Here is a 14,425-nt window from a genome sequence, read left to right as displayed (position 1 = left end):
TCTCTCTGCTCTTGACTTCACCTAGATCCTATATTCTGGGTCGGTTTGGCGTGCTCTCTGTAGAAGCAGGCAGTACCACTGCTGTTTATGTCTGCAAAGTCACTTTCTCGTTGAATCCCGTATGTTTGTACCATTTTGCAGTTAGCATTCTCTTCTGTCAGTTCGTGGGGTTTGTTTTCATTTTGCAGATGAAGAAACATATGGGAGATCAAGTGACTTGGCCTCTACCTTGTATTTGGTTCTTTCTAATTTACTATGTTGCCTCTGTTGGTCTGTTACCAATTTAGTGCACAAGAGTGTTACTTTGCTTTTTCTCCCTGCATCGTTTCCCCGTTCTCCTTAATACTATTTAAATTACCATCTTTTTTTTTTTTTTCATATTTTTAATTTAACTTCTAGTTAGTTAACATACAGTGCAATGTTGGTTTCAGGAGTAGAATCTACTCCTAAGTTACTATCTTTAACAAAATTTAAGGGGCTCACTATGTTTTTGTTTTTGTTTTTTGTTTTTAATTTTATTTTGTTGACTATAATAAAACAATAACATGTCATTTCAGTGTTTATTCTTTTTTTAATCAATCAGCAAACACTTCCTTTGAGCCTGGGCACAATGTTAGAGCAGAGAATAAATAGGTGAATAAATGTCATTGTATTTCCTCAAGGAGTCCTCAGTGTAGTGGGGGAGAAGGTTAGAGAAGCGGTGAAATAGCACAATATTACATGTTTTCTGACCCCTTCTGTCACATCGTATGAAGTACCACTGAGGTGTGGAAGAGGGAGCCTTTCATTCTGGAGGGGATAGTTGATTTGGAAGTAAGAGTTCCTCATGCAGAGGGAGGAACTCTGGGCCTTTCCAGGCTGGCAGTATCATGTGGGAGGTTCTGGAAGGGTCAGAGAGCAGCGCTGGGACTCTGGTTGGCTGGGCTGTGGGACCCACAGACGCTCGCTGTTTGTATCTGGTGCTTATTTCACTTGGACCAGCGTAGCTGTAGTACGTTTAGAACAGGAATTATTTGGGAATTGCTACTCATGTGTCTCCTTTGTATTATACCCTGTGTAATTGTTAGATACTATGTTTATTAGTTGATTTGGGATATTAATAAGCAAATGTAACTGTTCAACCAGTATAGAAAGACATTTTAAAAAAAAAACAAAACCTTCTTACCACCTGGGAACTTAAGTTGTACGTTGCCTTGACCCTAATATTGGCATTTCTCTTGTGTGGAACGCGGCTCTTTGTCCTCAATCAGAGTACCCTCTGTGATTGAGCACAAAAGAGACGCAAACTACTCATTTCCTTATATTTTGATCTATCTTAATGGCACATTGTACCAGGATCCTTAAAAAGATGTTATGAAATTGGTATTCTTCAACCAATGCCTTCAGTAAATATCTGAATGTTACGTGCTACCTTATTTGTACCTGATGGTTCCTAGCCCGGAAATAATTATGGGAGATAGATTTTTTTTTTTTTTGGCGCTGTAATTGTAGAGCTGAAAGGCCTCATATGGCTTATCTAATAATTTCCCATTATTGTGAAAGCTTTCTAGCTTATATGTACTTTCACATGATCTCACAGGAAGCTTGCATTATTGGCATTATGATGTCTATTTTATTTTAATTCAAATATAGTTAACAGTGTTGTGTTATTTCAGGTGTGCAGTATAATGATTCAGCAATGTAATCCATTACTCTGTGCTCATCATCAGCGGACACTTTAATCCCCTTCACCTATCTCACACGTTTCCTGCCTCTCCACCTCCCCTCCGGCAGCCACCAGTTTTGCTCTGTATTTAAGAGTCTTTTTGTCTCTTTTTTCTTTGTTTTATTTTTTAAATCTCATAAAGTAAAATCATATAGTATTTTGCCTTTCTCTGACTTATTTCACTTAGCATTATATCCTCTAGATTCATCCATGTTGTTGCAAATGGCAAGATTTCATTCTTTTTGTGGCTGAGCAATATTCCAACATTTACAGTATACCGCATCTTCTTTATCCATTTGTGTATGGATGGACACTTGGGTTGAGTCCCTAGCTTGGCTGTTTTAAATAGTGCTGCAGTAGACATAGAGGTGCATCTATTTCTTTGAATTAGTGTTTTCGTTTTCTTTGGGTAAATACCCAATGGTGGAATTACTGGATCACCTGGTAATTCTATTTTTAATTTTTTTTTTTTTTTAATTTATTTGAGAGAGAGACAGTGAGAGAGAGCATGAGCGAGGAGAAAGTCAGAGGGAGAAGCAGACTCCCCATGGAGCTGGGAGCCCGATGTGGGACTCGATCCCGGGACTCCGGGATCATGACCTGAGCCGAAGGCAGTCGTCCAACCAACTGAGCCACCCAGGCGTCCCTATTTTTAATTTTTTGAGGAACTTCTATACTTGGGTTTATTTCTGGGCTCTGTATTCTCCTCCATTGATCTATGTGGTTGTGTGTGTGTGCGCGCGCGTGTGCGCATGTGTGTTGGTACCATACTGTTTTGATTCCTGTAGCTTTGTGTTATATCTTGAATTCTGGGATTGTGATACTTCCAGTTTTTTTTTTTTTTTTTTTTTCTTTTTCAGGTTACTTTAATTATTTGGGGTCTTTTGTGGTTCCATATAAATTTTAGGATTATTTGTTCTAGTTCTGTGAAAAATGCTGTTGGTTTTTTGATAGGGATTACATTAAATCTGTAGGTTGCTTTGGGTTGGGTAGTGTGGACATTTTAATAATATTGGTTCTCCCAACCCATGAACATGGGATATCTTTTCATCTGTTTGTGTCATTGTCTATTTTTTTCACCAGTGTTTTATAGTTTTCAGGGTACAGGTCTTTTACCTTTTTGGTTAAGTTTATTCCTAGGTGTTTTTTTGTTGTTGTTGTTTTGGTAAATTGTTTTCTTTTTCTTTTTTAAGATTTTATTTATTCATTTGAGAGAGAGAGCATAAGCAGGAGGAGAGGCAGAGGCAGAGGCAGAGGGGGAGGGAGAGGGAGAAGCAGACTCCCCACTGAGCTGGGAACCCAACATGGAGATTGATCCTAGGACCCTAGGATCATGACCTGAGCCCGAAGGCAGAAGCTTAACCATCTGAGCCACCCAGACGCCCCAGGATTGCTTTCTTAACTTCTCTTTCTGCTACTTCATTATTAGTGTATAGGAATGCAACAGATTTCTGTATATTTTATATCCTGTGACTTTACTGAATTCATTTATCAGTTCTGGTAGTTTTTGTGGAGTCTTTTGAATTTTCTATATATAATATCATGTCATGTACAAATAGTAAAAATTTTCCACTTCTTTCTTACCAATTTAGATGCCTTTTATTTCTTATCTGATTGCTGTGGCTAGGACTTCTGGTACTATGTTGAATATAAATGGTGAAGTGGACATCCTGGTCTTGTTCCTGGTCTTAGAGTAAAAGGCTTTCATCATTGGCTATGATGTTCATTGTGGGCTTTTTGTAGATGGCCTTCATATGTTTCCAAATAACCAGCTGCTGGTTGTCTGGCATATAATATTATCTTTCAAAGAATATACTAATAAAAGCTATATATGTTCTTCTATAAAGAATTTTGGCTTGGAAAATTTTTTTCCCAAGGACTTTCTCTATCCTACAGACTTTTGAAGTGTTTCCCCCGCCTCTGCTGCTCCCAGGTTTGTTAGCCATGCTTTTGAGAATAATTGATTGATTGATTTGGGGGGGGAGGTCAGACTTATAAACCATAGTGGGCAAGAATATCTCCGGGACTTCTTGAGGGCAGAGGTTTATGTTTTGCTGGTTGTTGGCTCCCCAGAGTGTAAAATGGTGCCTGACACGGGATATTGTATTACTGAGTTTATTCAATAAATAATTGTTGAATGTTGGAAAGGCAGGGCTTATGAATTCACCTTTAAGGCTCCATAGTAATTCATAACACTTTCAGTATATGCACTACAGTTCAGTACTTTAATTTTAATATAACTTGTATATTTGAAAGGTATAATGAAATAGCAAATCACTCATTTTTAATTGTTCTAAGTAGATGATATGCAGTGGAAGAAAGTTAGACAATTTAAACTTATCTCAGTATAAAGATCTGATATTTAACATTTAAAAGAATTATGGTTTTAGAAAGGACAGTTAAAAGTTTTATTGCAGTGTTGAAAACAGGCACAGTTGCACTCTAAATATTGCTGCCAGTAGTAGAAGGCTTTAATTACTGTTTTAATTAACAAAAGATCAAATGGACGTTTGAGCTAGTGGTTTAATAAATGAGAAATAGAGGTGGAAGTTAAAATCCTGTTCATATTATTAGTTTCAGTAGTATTAGTATCACATTACCACGCAAGAGAATCAATGAGGTAAGAAGAAAGTACCTTTTGAAAAGTTTTGAGAAGAGATTTGAGACAGGGAGGTAAATAGAATTGGTAATTAAAAGGGCTATAGATTAATTTCTGGTGGAAGAAGACCATCTACTGTGTAAATGGTCTTTGTCAACCAGCTTACTTTGTCCCATGTTGCCTACCCAAGCTGATAACAACTTACCAAGTAATTATTTAGTGAGACTGCCTTTCAGTGGCTACTCACAGAATAGAGTAGACTAAAGCAGGTAGTAAGTGATAGTCATCATTTTCTTTCTCATTTTATTTGCCTCACCTTTATTGAGGTATAATTGTAAGATATTTAAACTGTACAGCATGATGTTTTGGATTATGTGTACAATATGAATGGATTGTCCCCCGTTGAAGTCACACGTTCATTACCTCACATATTTACTTTTCTCTTCTGTGTGTAAGGATGTTTAAGTCCTACTCTCTCAGCAAGTTTCAGTTACAGAATGTGGTGTTATCAAGTGTAACCATCATGTTATACAGTAGATCTTCAGAACTTCTTCTTATAACTGAAGTTTCTACCCTTTTATCCAACTTCTCTATACTTCCTCCCTCCCACAGTCTTTGGTAGGCATCTAGTTTCCTACTCTCTGTTTCTAGGAGGTTTCTTTGTTTGTTTTTGTTTTTTCTTAAGGTTATACATAAGTGATGCCATGCAATATTTGTCTTTCTGTATTTGATGTATTTCACTGAGCACAATGCCCTCCACGTTCATCCATGTTGTCACAAATGACAGGATTTCCTTCTTTGTTTAAGGCCAAATGATACTCTGTGTGTGTGCGGTCCACATTCTCCCCAGCCTTTCTTTCTTTCCTTTTTTTTTTTTTTTTTTTTTGAGATTTTATTTATTCATTTATTTGTCAGTGAGAGGGAGAGTACTCACAAGCAGGCAGAGTGGCAGGCAGAGGCAATGAGAGAAGCAGGCTCCTCGCCGAGCAAGGAGCCTGATGTGGGACTCGATCTCAGGACCCTGGGATCATGACCTGAGCCGAAGGCAGTGGCTTAACCAACTGAGCCACCCAGGCGTCTCTCTCCCCAGCATTTCTTTTTGACGATAGCCATCCTAACATGTGTGAAGTGATATCTCATTGTGGTTTTGATTTGCCTTTCTCTGATGATTAGTTGAACACCTTTTCATGTACTTTTTGGCCACTTATGTGTCTTTTTTCGAAAAAATGTCTATTCAGATGTTTTCTTCCATTTTTAAATTAGGTTATTTGGGGTTTTTGCTAGAGTTGTTGGAGTCCCTTGTGTATTTTGGTTTGTAATATCAGATATTTGGTTTATAAATATTTTCTCCTATTTCCCAAGTTGTCATTTCATTTTATTAATGGTTTCCTTTGCTGTGTAGATGTTTTTAACTTGATGTAGTCCTGTTTTTTTATCTTTGGTTTTTTTGACCTTGCTCTTGGTGTCGAATCCAAAGAAATCATTGCTAAGACCAGTCAAGGAACTTATCCCCTGTTTTCTTATAGGAGTTTTAGGGTTTCAGGTCTTATGCTCAAGACTCATCCAGTTAGAGGAGATTTTACTATATGATGTACATTAGGGGTCCAGTGGCTATCCAGTTTTTCCAATACCATTTATTGAAAGAGTATCCTTTCCCCACTGTGTATTATATTGTTGGCTCCTTCGTTATAAATTAGTTGACTGTCTATGCATGGGCTTATTTCTGGGCTCTCTGTTCTGTTCCATTGATCTTTGTGCCTGTTTTTATGCCAATACGGTATTATTTTGATTAACATAGATTTGTAACAGTAGTTTGAAATCAGAAGGTGTGATGCCTACAGCTTTGTTCTTTTTTTTCTTTTTTTTAAGATTTTATTTATTTATTTGTCAAAGACAGAGAGCACAAGCAGGGGGAGAGGCAGGCAGAGGAGGGAAGCGAGCCTGATGCAGGATTCCATCCCAGGGATCAGGACCTGAGCCGAAGGTAGCTACTTAACCAACTGAGCCACCCTGGCATCCCAGCTTTTCTTCTTTCTCAAGATTGCTTTGGCTGCTTGGGGACTTAGGATCTTTTATGATACCACACAAATTTTAGGATTATTTTTTATGTTTCTGTGGAAAATGACATTTGAATTTTGGTAAGGATAGCGTTGAACCTATAGATCACTTGGGACACTATGGACATTTTAACAGTATTTTTTCAATCCATGAACATGGAATATCTTTCCATTTATTTGTGTTCAGTTTCTTTGATCGGTGTTTTATGGCTTTTCTTATACAGTGCTCGCACCTCCTTGGTATTTTATTCTTTTTGGTGCTAGTATAACTGGGATTGTTTTCTTAATTTCGCTTTCTAATAGTTCGCTGTTAGTGTATAGGAATGCAAGTGGTTTTTGTATGTTGATTTTTGTGTCCTGCAGCTTTACTGAATTTGTTTATTCTGACAGCTTTCTGGTGGAGTCTTTAGGGTTTTCTATATATAATACCATGTCATTTGTAAAGAGACAGTTTTACTTCTTCTTTTCCAGTTTGTGTGATTTTTATTTATTTTCTTGCCTAATTGCTCTGGTTAGGATTTCCAGCCCTATGTTGAATAAAACTAGCAAGAGTGGACTTTTTTTTTTTTAATAATTTCATTTTATTTTTTCAGTGTTCTAAGATTGATTGTTTATGCATCACACCGAGTGCTCCATGCAATATGTGCCTTCCCTAATACCCACCACCAGTCTCACCCATCCCTCCACCTCCCTCCCCTCTAAAACCTTCAGCTTGTTTCTCAGAGTCCATAGTCTCTCACCGTTCATCGCCCCCTTCGATTTCCCCCAATTCACTTTTCCTTTCCTTCTCCTAGTGTCCTCTGTGTTATTCCTTATTCTCCACAAGGAAGTGAAACCATATGATAATTGACTCTCTCTGCTTGACTTATTTCACTCAGCAAAATCTCTTCCAGTCCCATCCATGTTGATACAAAAGTTGGGTATTCATCCTTCTTGATGGCTGAGTAATATTCCATTGTATCTATGGACCACATCTTCTTTATCCATTCATCTGTTGAAGGGCATCTTGGCTCTTTCCACAGTTTGGCGATTGTGGCCATTGCTGCTGTGAACATTGGGGTACATATGGTCCTTCTTTTCACTATATCTGTATCTTTGTGGTAAATACCCAGTAGTGCAATTGCAGGGTCATAAGGTAGCTCTATTTTTAATTTTTTGAGGCATCTCTACACTGTTTTCCAAAGTGGCTGCACCAACTTGCATTCCCACCAACCTTGTAAGAGGGTTCAAGAAAGGAAACAATAAATGTTGGAGAGGATGTGGAGAAAGAGTGAGCTTTCTTGTCTTGTTCCTGCTCTCAGAGAAAAAGCTTTCTGCTTTTCACGGCCAAGTTACATATTCTTGACCAACATTCCAGCTGTTGTAATGATTAAAATAAACATGACATTCATATTTGAGGAATATAAAAAAATTCAGACACATTTTAAGTGAAGTGAAAATTACAGCTCAATTTTATTGCTTTTGGAGCTACCTAATTCAGATAGAGAAGATGAGACCAAGATTATTATTCACTTATGCTGAGAAATCTTAATATAATATGAGGAATTACGGTTTGAAGGTTGAAGGTTTATTTTTACTGTGATGTGCAGTTGATTGAAAAGCCATTTCCTCTTACTGCCAGAGCATACACTCTGAAATTCTCTCCCTGGCCTCCCAGAAGCCTGAGCATTCAGACTTCTCAATCTGCAGACTCTGTTCACAGAATTTAGCCCGGATTTTCTAACTGTGGCTTTGGATCTTGTGTAACAGTTACTGTCAGGATAATAAATTATTCCCCGAGCCAGAAATACTCTGTGCTATAGACACTCAGAAGTGTTTCTACAAATAAAAGAGGAGTTTTTATTTCACAAGGAAAACACTGTGTGTCTCAAGTAACATAGGTGACTTGTCTATTGCTGACTGACTGTAGTTCAGCTGCCACTGAGAACCGTCTCTTCTCGCTGTGCATGTGTATGAAACTTAGATGATTAGGGGCTTTAAAGAGGTGTGTGCTTACTGTATACACATCTCATGTCTGGGTTCTGCCTGAAAACACTTTAGGGGGACGCCTGGGTGGCTCAGGGGGTTAAGCTTCTGCCTTCAGCTCAGGTCATGATCTCAGGGTCCTGGGATCGAGTCCTCTCTGCTCAGCGGGGAGCCTGATTCCCCACTCCCCGTCTCTCTCTCTGCCTGCCTCTCTGCCTGCTTGTGATCTCTCTGTGTCAAATAAATAAATAAAATCTTTAAAAAGAAAAAAAAAATAAAACACTTTAGGGGAAAAAAATTCCCAAGATTATTGTAGTGATTTGAGAAGGATTCGTGAAACAAGTATGGAATGTTGATACTTTTTATAAGCTGGTTGTTGGGCCCATGGGTAATCATCATACCATAATTTCTACTTCTGTGTCTGTGTAAGTGCACATTTCTACAACAAAATGCTTAGAAAAAGCAACACTAAGTTTGCAGTGTGACTATCATAGTTTCAAATAAAACTAAGGGGATTTAAGAACTCACCGGGTTAAAAGCTAGTGGTAATATTTTAGTTAATATATTTACTACTTAATATCTAAGAAAGAAAAGAAGGAAGGAAGGGGGCGGGGGAGAATGAGTAAAGCAAAGGATAATTTGCAGCTTCATTCGGTGTTTTCTAGCTCACAATGCTGTTGTTAAATTCTTCACATTATTCACTATTTGTTGTTGTTGTTAAAGAGATTCATAAACTTCCTTTTTACTTTCAGAGCCCTTTTAGGGGAGTTGGTTAATGAAGCATTTATAACACCTGGGAGTGATCATACAGATCACTCATGACTGATTATGTAGGTGAGGAAAACAGTAAAGTGTACTTGACCATGACTTCTCCCGAGGAGCATGCCTGTGGCTCCTGGAAGGTCTACGGCCCAGGGGAGGGCAGTGATCATGGTGCAGTGGAAATGACTCTGGTTGGGATTGAAGATGCTTCCAGCTCAGGGTCTGCGGTCTATACTTGAATGATCTTCAGCAAGTCTTAACCCTTGAGGTCTTCAGTTTCTTTCTCTATAAACTCTCCATGACGGAGGGAGAGTTCTTCTAGCTAATGAGAATCAATGCTTGTGAGGCCCACCTCACACCAAATCTCGGGGCTCGTGGACCAGAGTTGTGAATGGAAGATGCCTGGCCCCTCACCTTCTGCTCCTGACCTCCGTTCCATCACGGAGGCGGGGATGGGGTCTGTTTAACATGGTGCTATTAGTGCTTATGCTTTTATTCCTTCTCTTTCTCAGGCTTTTGTATTTTAGTCTCTCTTCTATTTAATTCAGGCATTCTGGACTAGACGCGTTATACCCAGTTAAAGTGATCTTAGTCCTCAGTGAGGAGATTAGAGGATGCTAATCTTTTCATCTATCTACTCATCCCGCAGTTTCTCACTTTCTGAAGTCATTCTTTTGTTTTTGATGGCTAATATATCTTAGCCATTGTGGACCTGAGCACTTAAACTCTCGTGTCTGTAGAGACCAGGTGGATAATGTAGTGAATTGAGCCAGGCATACTTTCTCTTTTTTTTAGTATAGTCAACATTTAGTTTTTGCTTCTATAGCTGATACTTGGCCTTAATCTTGGGGCCATAACCAAGAACGGTGGGGGCTTTGGCCACCTAGAAAGCTTATGACCCTTTTAAGTGTACATATGCTATCCAGTCCCACCTGATTCATTGCCATTTGATGGTGGTGGGCCTTATGTTGCCAGATTTTCTAAATGTTAAGGACAAATAGGGTTGTACGCTGTTGTTTGGGTCTGTTTTATTATTTGTGGGTCAACTACCTTAACCCTGGTTTTTATAAATGCTTGAAGGGCACTAGATGTCCAGATAGTTTTCGAAACTTCTCATTCTGCCTAGGCAATAGGCAGGAGACCTTTCTGCTTCTGTGGTTTCTCTTGTGACTGAGCAACCTAGTATTCTGATTGGGAAAGGACTAGAGATTGTTGGGACACGAGTAGGACTGTGCACACCGAGGTTAGCCTTGTGAAATGTGTGTGCTACAAAGTTTTTCTTTTCTGAAGCAACAGTTACATTCCTCAGATTTACCAGGAAATCTGGAAAATAAACACTCTCAGTGTTCCTCAAATTCAGGAACGCATTTCCCCCCTTCTGTTCCCATCACCATTGGACCCGCTTTTCTGCCAATTCTCTCTTCCTCCTTTCCCTTTCCTTTTGTCCACACAGCATGAATTTGTGCCTCTCTGCGATAGAATATTCCAGACATTGTGTACATACAGAATCTTGTGAAAATGTGGACCCCCAATTCAGGAAACTCACAATCTGGCCAATATCAACCCATAAAAAGTTAATGAGAACTCATGGTAATTTATGTGTGATATAAGAGAGTATTTGTATAATGCGCACATATTTGGGCTTTCAGCTATATGTAAATTATAACATTGTAAAAGAGATTACAGAAAAACTCCTGAAGGAGTTTCTTTATGCTGGAGCACTTTATAGTGTTATGAAGTTGTTCGAACCCTTAATTATGAGAGATCATTTATGACATGGCACCCCCTGGAGAGTGTTAATAAATTCTGGAGGTTACTTCTGTTCAGCTACAAGTTCCTTGATCTGACATTAATGTCCTATAATTACTGTATAGGATGGGATCTTTAAGATGAGCCTTTCTCCAGATGGGACCCTCCTTGCTGCCATTCACTTCTCAGGGAAACTAAGCATCTGGGCCATCCCGTCTCTGAAGCAGCAAGGGGAATGGAATCAAAATGAGCAGGTATGTCTCCTGATTATTATTATTCTAAGAATGATTCTCACTGAAGGGTGAGTACTGACAGTGGTAATTTCATTTGGTTGACATTTTACTGTAGCACATAGCTATTATTTATTCTCATCATGCCAAAGCTTTAGTTATATAGAATATTACCAATATAGTAGGATAAATTAAGAATAGAGTAGCGGCTGTGCGTAAAGCACTGACTTTAATTTGTAGTGAAATACACTTTATAAATGGAGTCTAATCTGTCCACCAACCTCTCCTTTTTTTTTTCTTTCTCTCATTATAAAAATACAGAATGGAAATACTAATTTTTTAGCAAGAGTCAACTAATATGAAGGCTTCAGAGGGTCAGTATTCTAAAAGGGTTCCAATTCTTCCCACATGTTGCAATGCTCCTGTAACATTGGGCTTACGTAAGGCTTAAGGCTTGGCTCTTCACTCAAAAGGTAGATAGTGAAGACATAGTCTGTTAATTTTTTAGTGTCTTGAAATGACAGATTTTAAGAATGAACATGTTCAGTTATTTCACAACAGATTCAATATCTGTTATAATCTAAAATCCTGGTGGGCGACTAAGGACTGCCCATAAATGCTATGTGTTGTGTTAGAGTGAAGCTTTAAAGAAAAATCTTTCCCAGTTAAATGCAACTTATGTTCTAGATCTTTTACCCATCTGATGACTGTTTAGCATTTCAGCACTTAAGGGTTATACTTCCCCATACCCCTTTTCTGTAAGAATATCTTGTCACCAGCTTCGGTGGCTGTTTTCATGATTCCAGGATTGGAGCCTATGCCCCAAATGGTCTGAATGGATTGATGTCTTTTTTCAGAGTTCTTTTTAATGTCATTTCATCCGTTAAACTGAGCTATTAAAAGAATTTTCAAAGGCAAAGAGTGTTTTGTTATTCCCAGAATAGCAGAGGGAAAGAGAAACTTGTCTCTACATTTTCTTATACTTTTCATAGGCTTCTATTTGTTTTCACTCTTCTTCAGTTTTTTTGTTTTTATACACAAGTTTGGGGAGATTTTTTTCCCTCTAGTTCCCACTCACCTTGAATTTAATTTGGTCTCCACATGTCTACAGCACTCTCTCACTGGATCTAGATTTGTCCTAAACAGAAGAGGCGCCCCTCAGTCTTCAACCTCAGCAGCTCAATAAAAGGAACATTCTTTCTCTCTCCGCAGAATAAATAGCTAGCTTGATTTATATCTTCCTCCTAGAAGTAGAGTGGATCAACTCTAAAACCATTTGTGTAACAAATACAGATACATACACTGGATTATTGATCCAAAAAGTACCGTGTGTTTGTCATGGTTATTGATGTATGGTGACAAATTTGTCAATTGGGAATACCCTGTTCTATTATATGTGTGAAATTTTACATTTGGGCGATTTTTTTTTTAAACATTTACTAATTTTCTTGAATTATTTCATTCACTTAATAGAAATACTGGTGAAGTTCAAGGCACAATTAGTATTTCATTTTGTTAGTATTCCAGAATGACCTATGTGTATAGTGCAAAGTCTGTTTAGGCAAAATTCATTAGTATGCTCTTTCGTTTACTGAAATTCTGGATATCCTTCTTTACCTGAAAGGACAAAGTGTATTTATTATAGTCCTTATTGGCTTATATTCAAATTTTTAACTCGTTAGACATCATTTTGACATTAGTTGCCAATCAATATCAGTATAATTAATTATTCTTTAGTTCATTAATGTTATTCATTAGATTTTTATAATGATTCTATCAAAAGAGTTAAAAATTGTTTAAAAATCTTGAATAACTAAATGTAAATATCTAAGTAGTTTGGAAAATGCCACCAGAGAATGTGGCGAGAGGGGCACCTGGATGGCACAGTCAGTTAAGCTTCCAAGTCTTGATTTTGACTCAGGTCATGATCTCAGGGTCATGAGATCGAACCCCAAATCTGGCTCTGCCAGTGTGGAGTCTGCCTGTGACTCTTTCTCCCTCTCCCTCGGCTCCCCTCCCACCATGCTAAAATAAACAATTAAATGAGAGAGAGGAGTGCGAGAGTGAAAAAGAAAGAGAGGAAAGAAGGGAGAAAGAGGTTTATGGTGGGAAGAGATGAGTTTGTGCCAGAAGTTGATCTTCCGTGTCCCAGGGAGACTCTTTTGAATTTTGCCTTGAGAGGTTAGAAGGGCGATGTGTCAGGAATTGCTGTGGAGGGGTCTTTCTGTTGTCCTGCAGTGAGCTTCCATTTTGCCCCTTCTAGCTCTGGTTTAGCACCCCCAAACATTCTGCAGAGACCATCTCTTGATGCAACTTGGTTCTCAAGCTAGTTATATCTGTAATTACAACCTGACCAATGTTTAGGGTGATAGATCTGTCTTTTCAGATTGGGTTGCTATAAATTCCCTTGAATGCCTAAGAAAACTAGAGAGAAAAACAGGTTTAAGGGCTCACAAAACTGAAAACCAGGGACCTGGTTGCCATTACCATGGACATTTGCAGGTGGTAGATTCCTTTGCTGAGGGAACAGTGGCTTAGTGAGAATTCCTGAACCTAATCCTACCTTTACTGCTATTTCTACTGGGGCTAAGCACACGACCTCATTCCACATTTCATCCCATCCTGGGCTGGTGGCTGCCAACCCCTCTGTTTTCTTGCTGTAGCTCAGCACATGGAAAGACTGTCGCTGAATAGAGTAGATTTTATGCTCCAAGATCCCTGCTCATTTTAGTCTGAAAAGAAATTTTGTCCAAAATTGAAAACAGAGAAAAACTTAATTTCATCTAATCTTTTCTTTAAAATTCTAAGATTGTGGTCAAAATGCAGACTGATTTTTTACCTCTCGTCTCTTCTCATCTGGTCATTATGCTCCTTCACACTTGCTCCCTGAACTTTCCTCTCCCTGCTCCCTGCTTGTCCGATCCTTTCTACTATTCTTTCTGAACCTTTATTCCGTGATAAACTCCTATGAGGCTTCATCATTTTCACAGAAAGAACACTCTGGTTTCTTTTGATACACTCATTTCAGGCTTATGTTGCTCAATAAGATTGCAGTTTATATAGACAGTATTCTTACAGCTGTTGTAAAATTTGCTGTAATAATAACCACAATTATTATTTATTGAGCACTTATTTTGTCCCAGGGTTACTTAGCAAGTAAGCAGTAGAATTGAGATTTGGTTTCATCTCTCTCAACTCTGATGTACGTGCTCTTTCCATGACCCTGTGGGGAAGTAAATACATTTTTAAAAAGGTGGAAAAAAAACATTTATTAGGTTTTTTATTAGGCTTTATTTATTTGATCTTTAAAAGAATAGAGATAAATCATTTTTCTCAGTGAATGTAACACAGATTTCTT

General features: G+C 38.3%; 1 protein-coding gene across 1 annotated transcript in view; it reads left to right on the top strand.

The window, feature by feature from the left end:
- Positions 1–14,425, top strand: part of NBAS (NBAS subunit of NRZ tethering complex) — a 316,364-nt gene that overhangs the window by 58,792 nt on the left and 243,147 nt on the right. The window contains exon 12 of the mRNA XM_032866873.1: positions 10,963–11,091. Within this exon, the coding sequence (XP_032722764.1) occupies positions 10,963–11,091 (129 nt within the window). The remainder of the gene's footprint in view (positions 1–10,962; positions 11,092–14,425) is intronic.

Source organism: Lontra canadensis, unplaced genomic scaffold (genome assembly GCF_010015895.1).
Source record: "Lontra canadensis isolate GAN:19392208 unplaced genomic scaffold, GSC_riverotter_1.0 scaffold32, whole genome shotgun sequence".
NCBI classification, from domain to species: Eukaryota; Metazoa; Chordata; class Mammalia; order Carnivora; family Mustelidae; genus Lontra; species Lontra canadensis.
The sequence above is the reverse complement of the archived record's forward strand: the minus strand, read 5'-3'. Positions and strand labels throughout refer to the sequence as shown.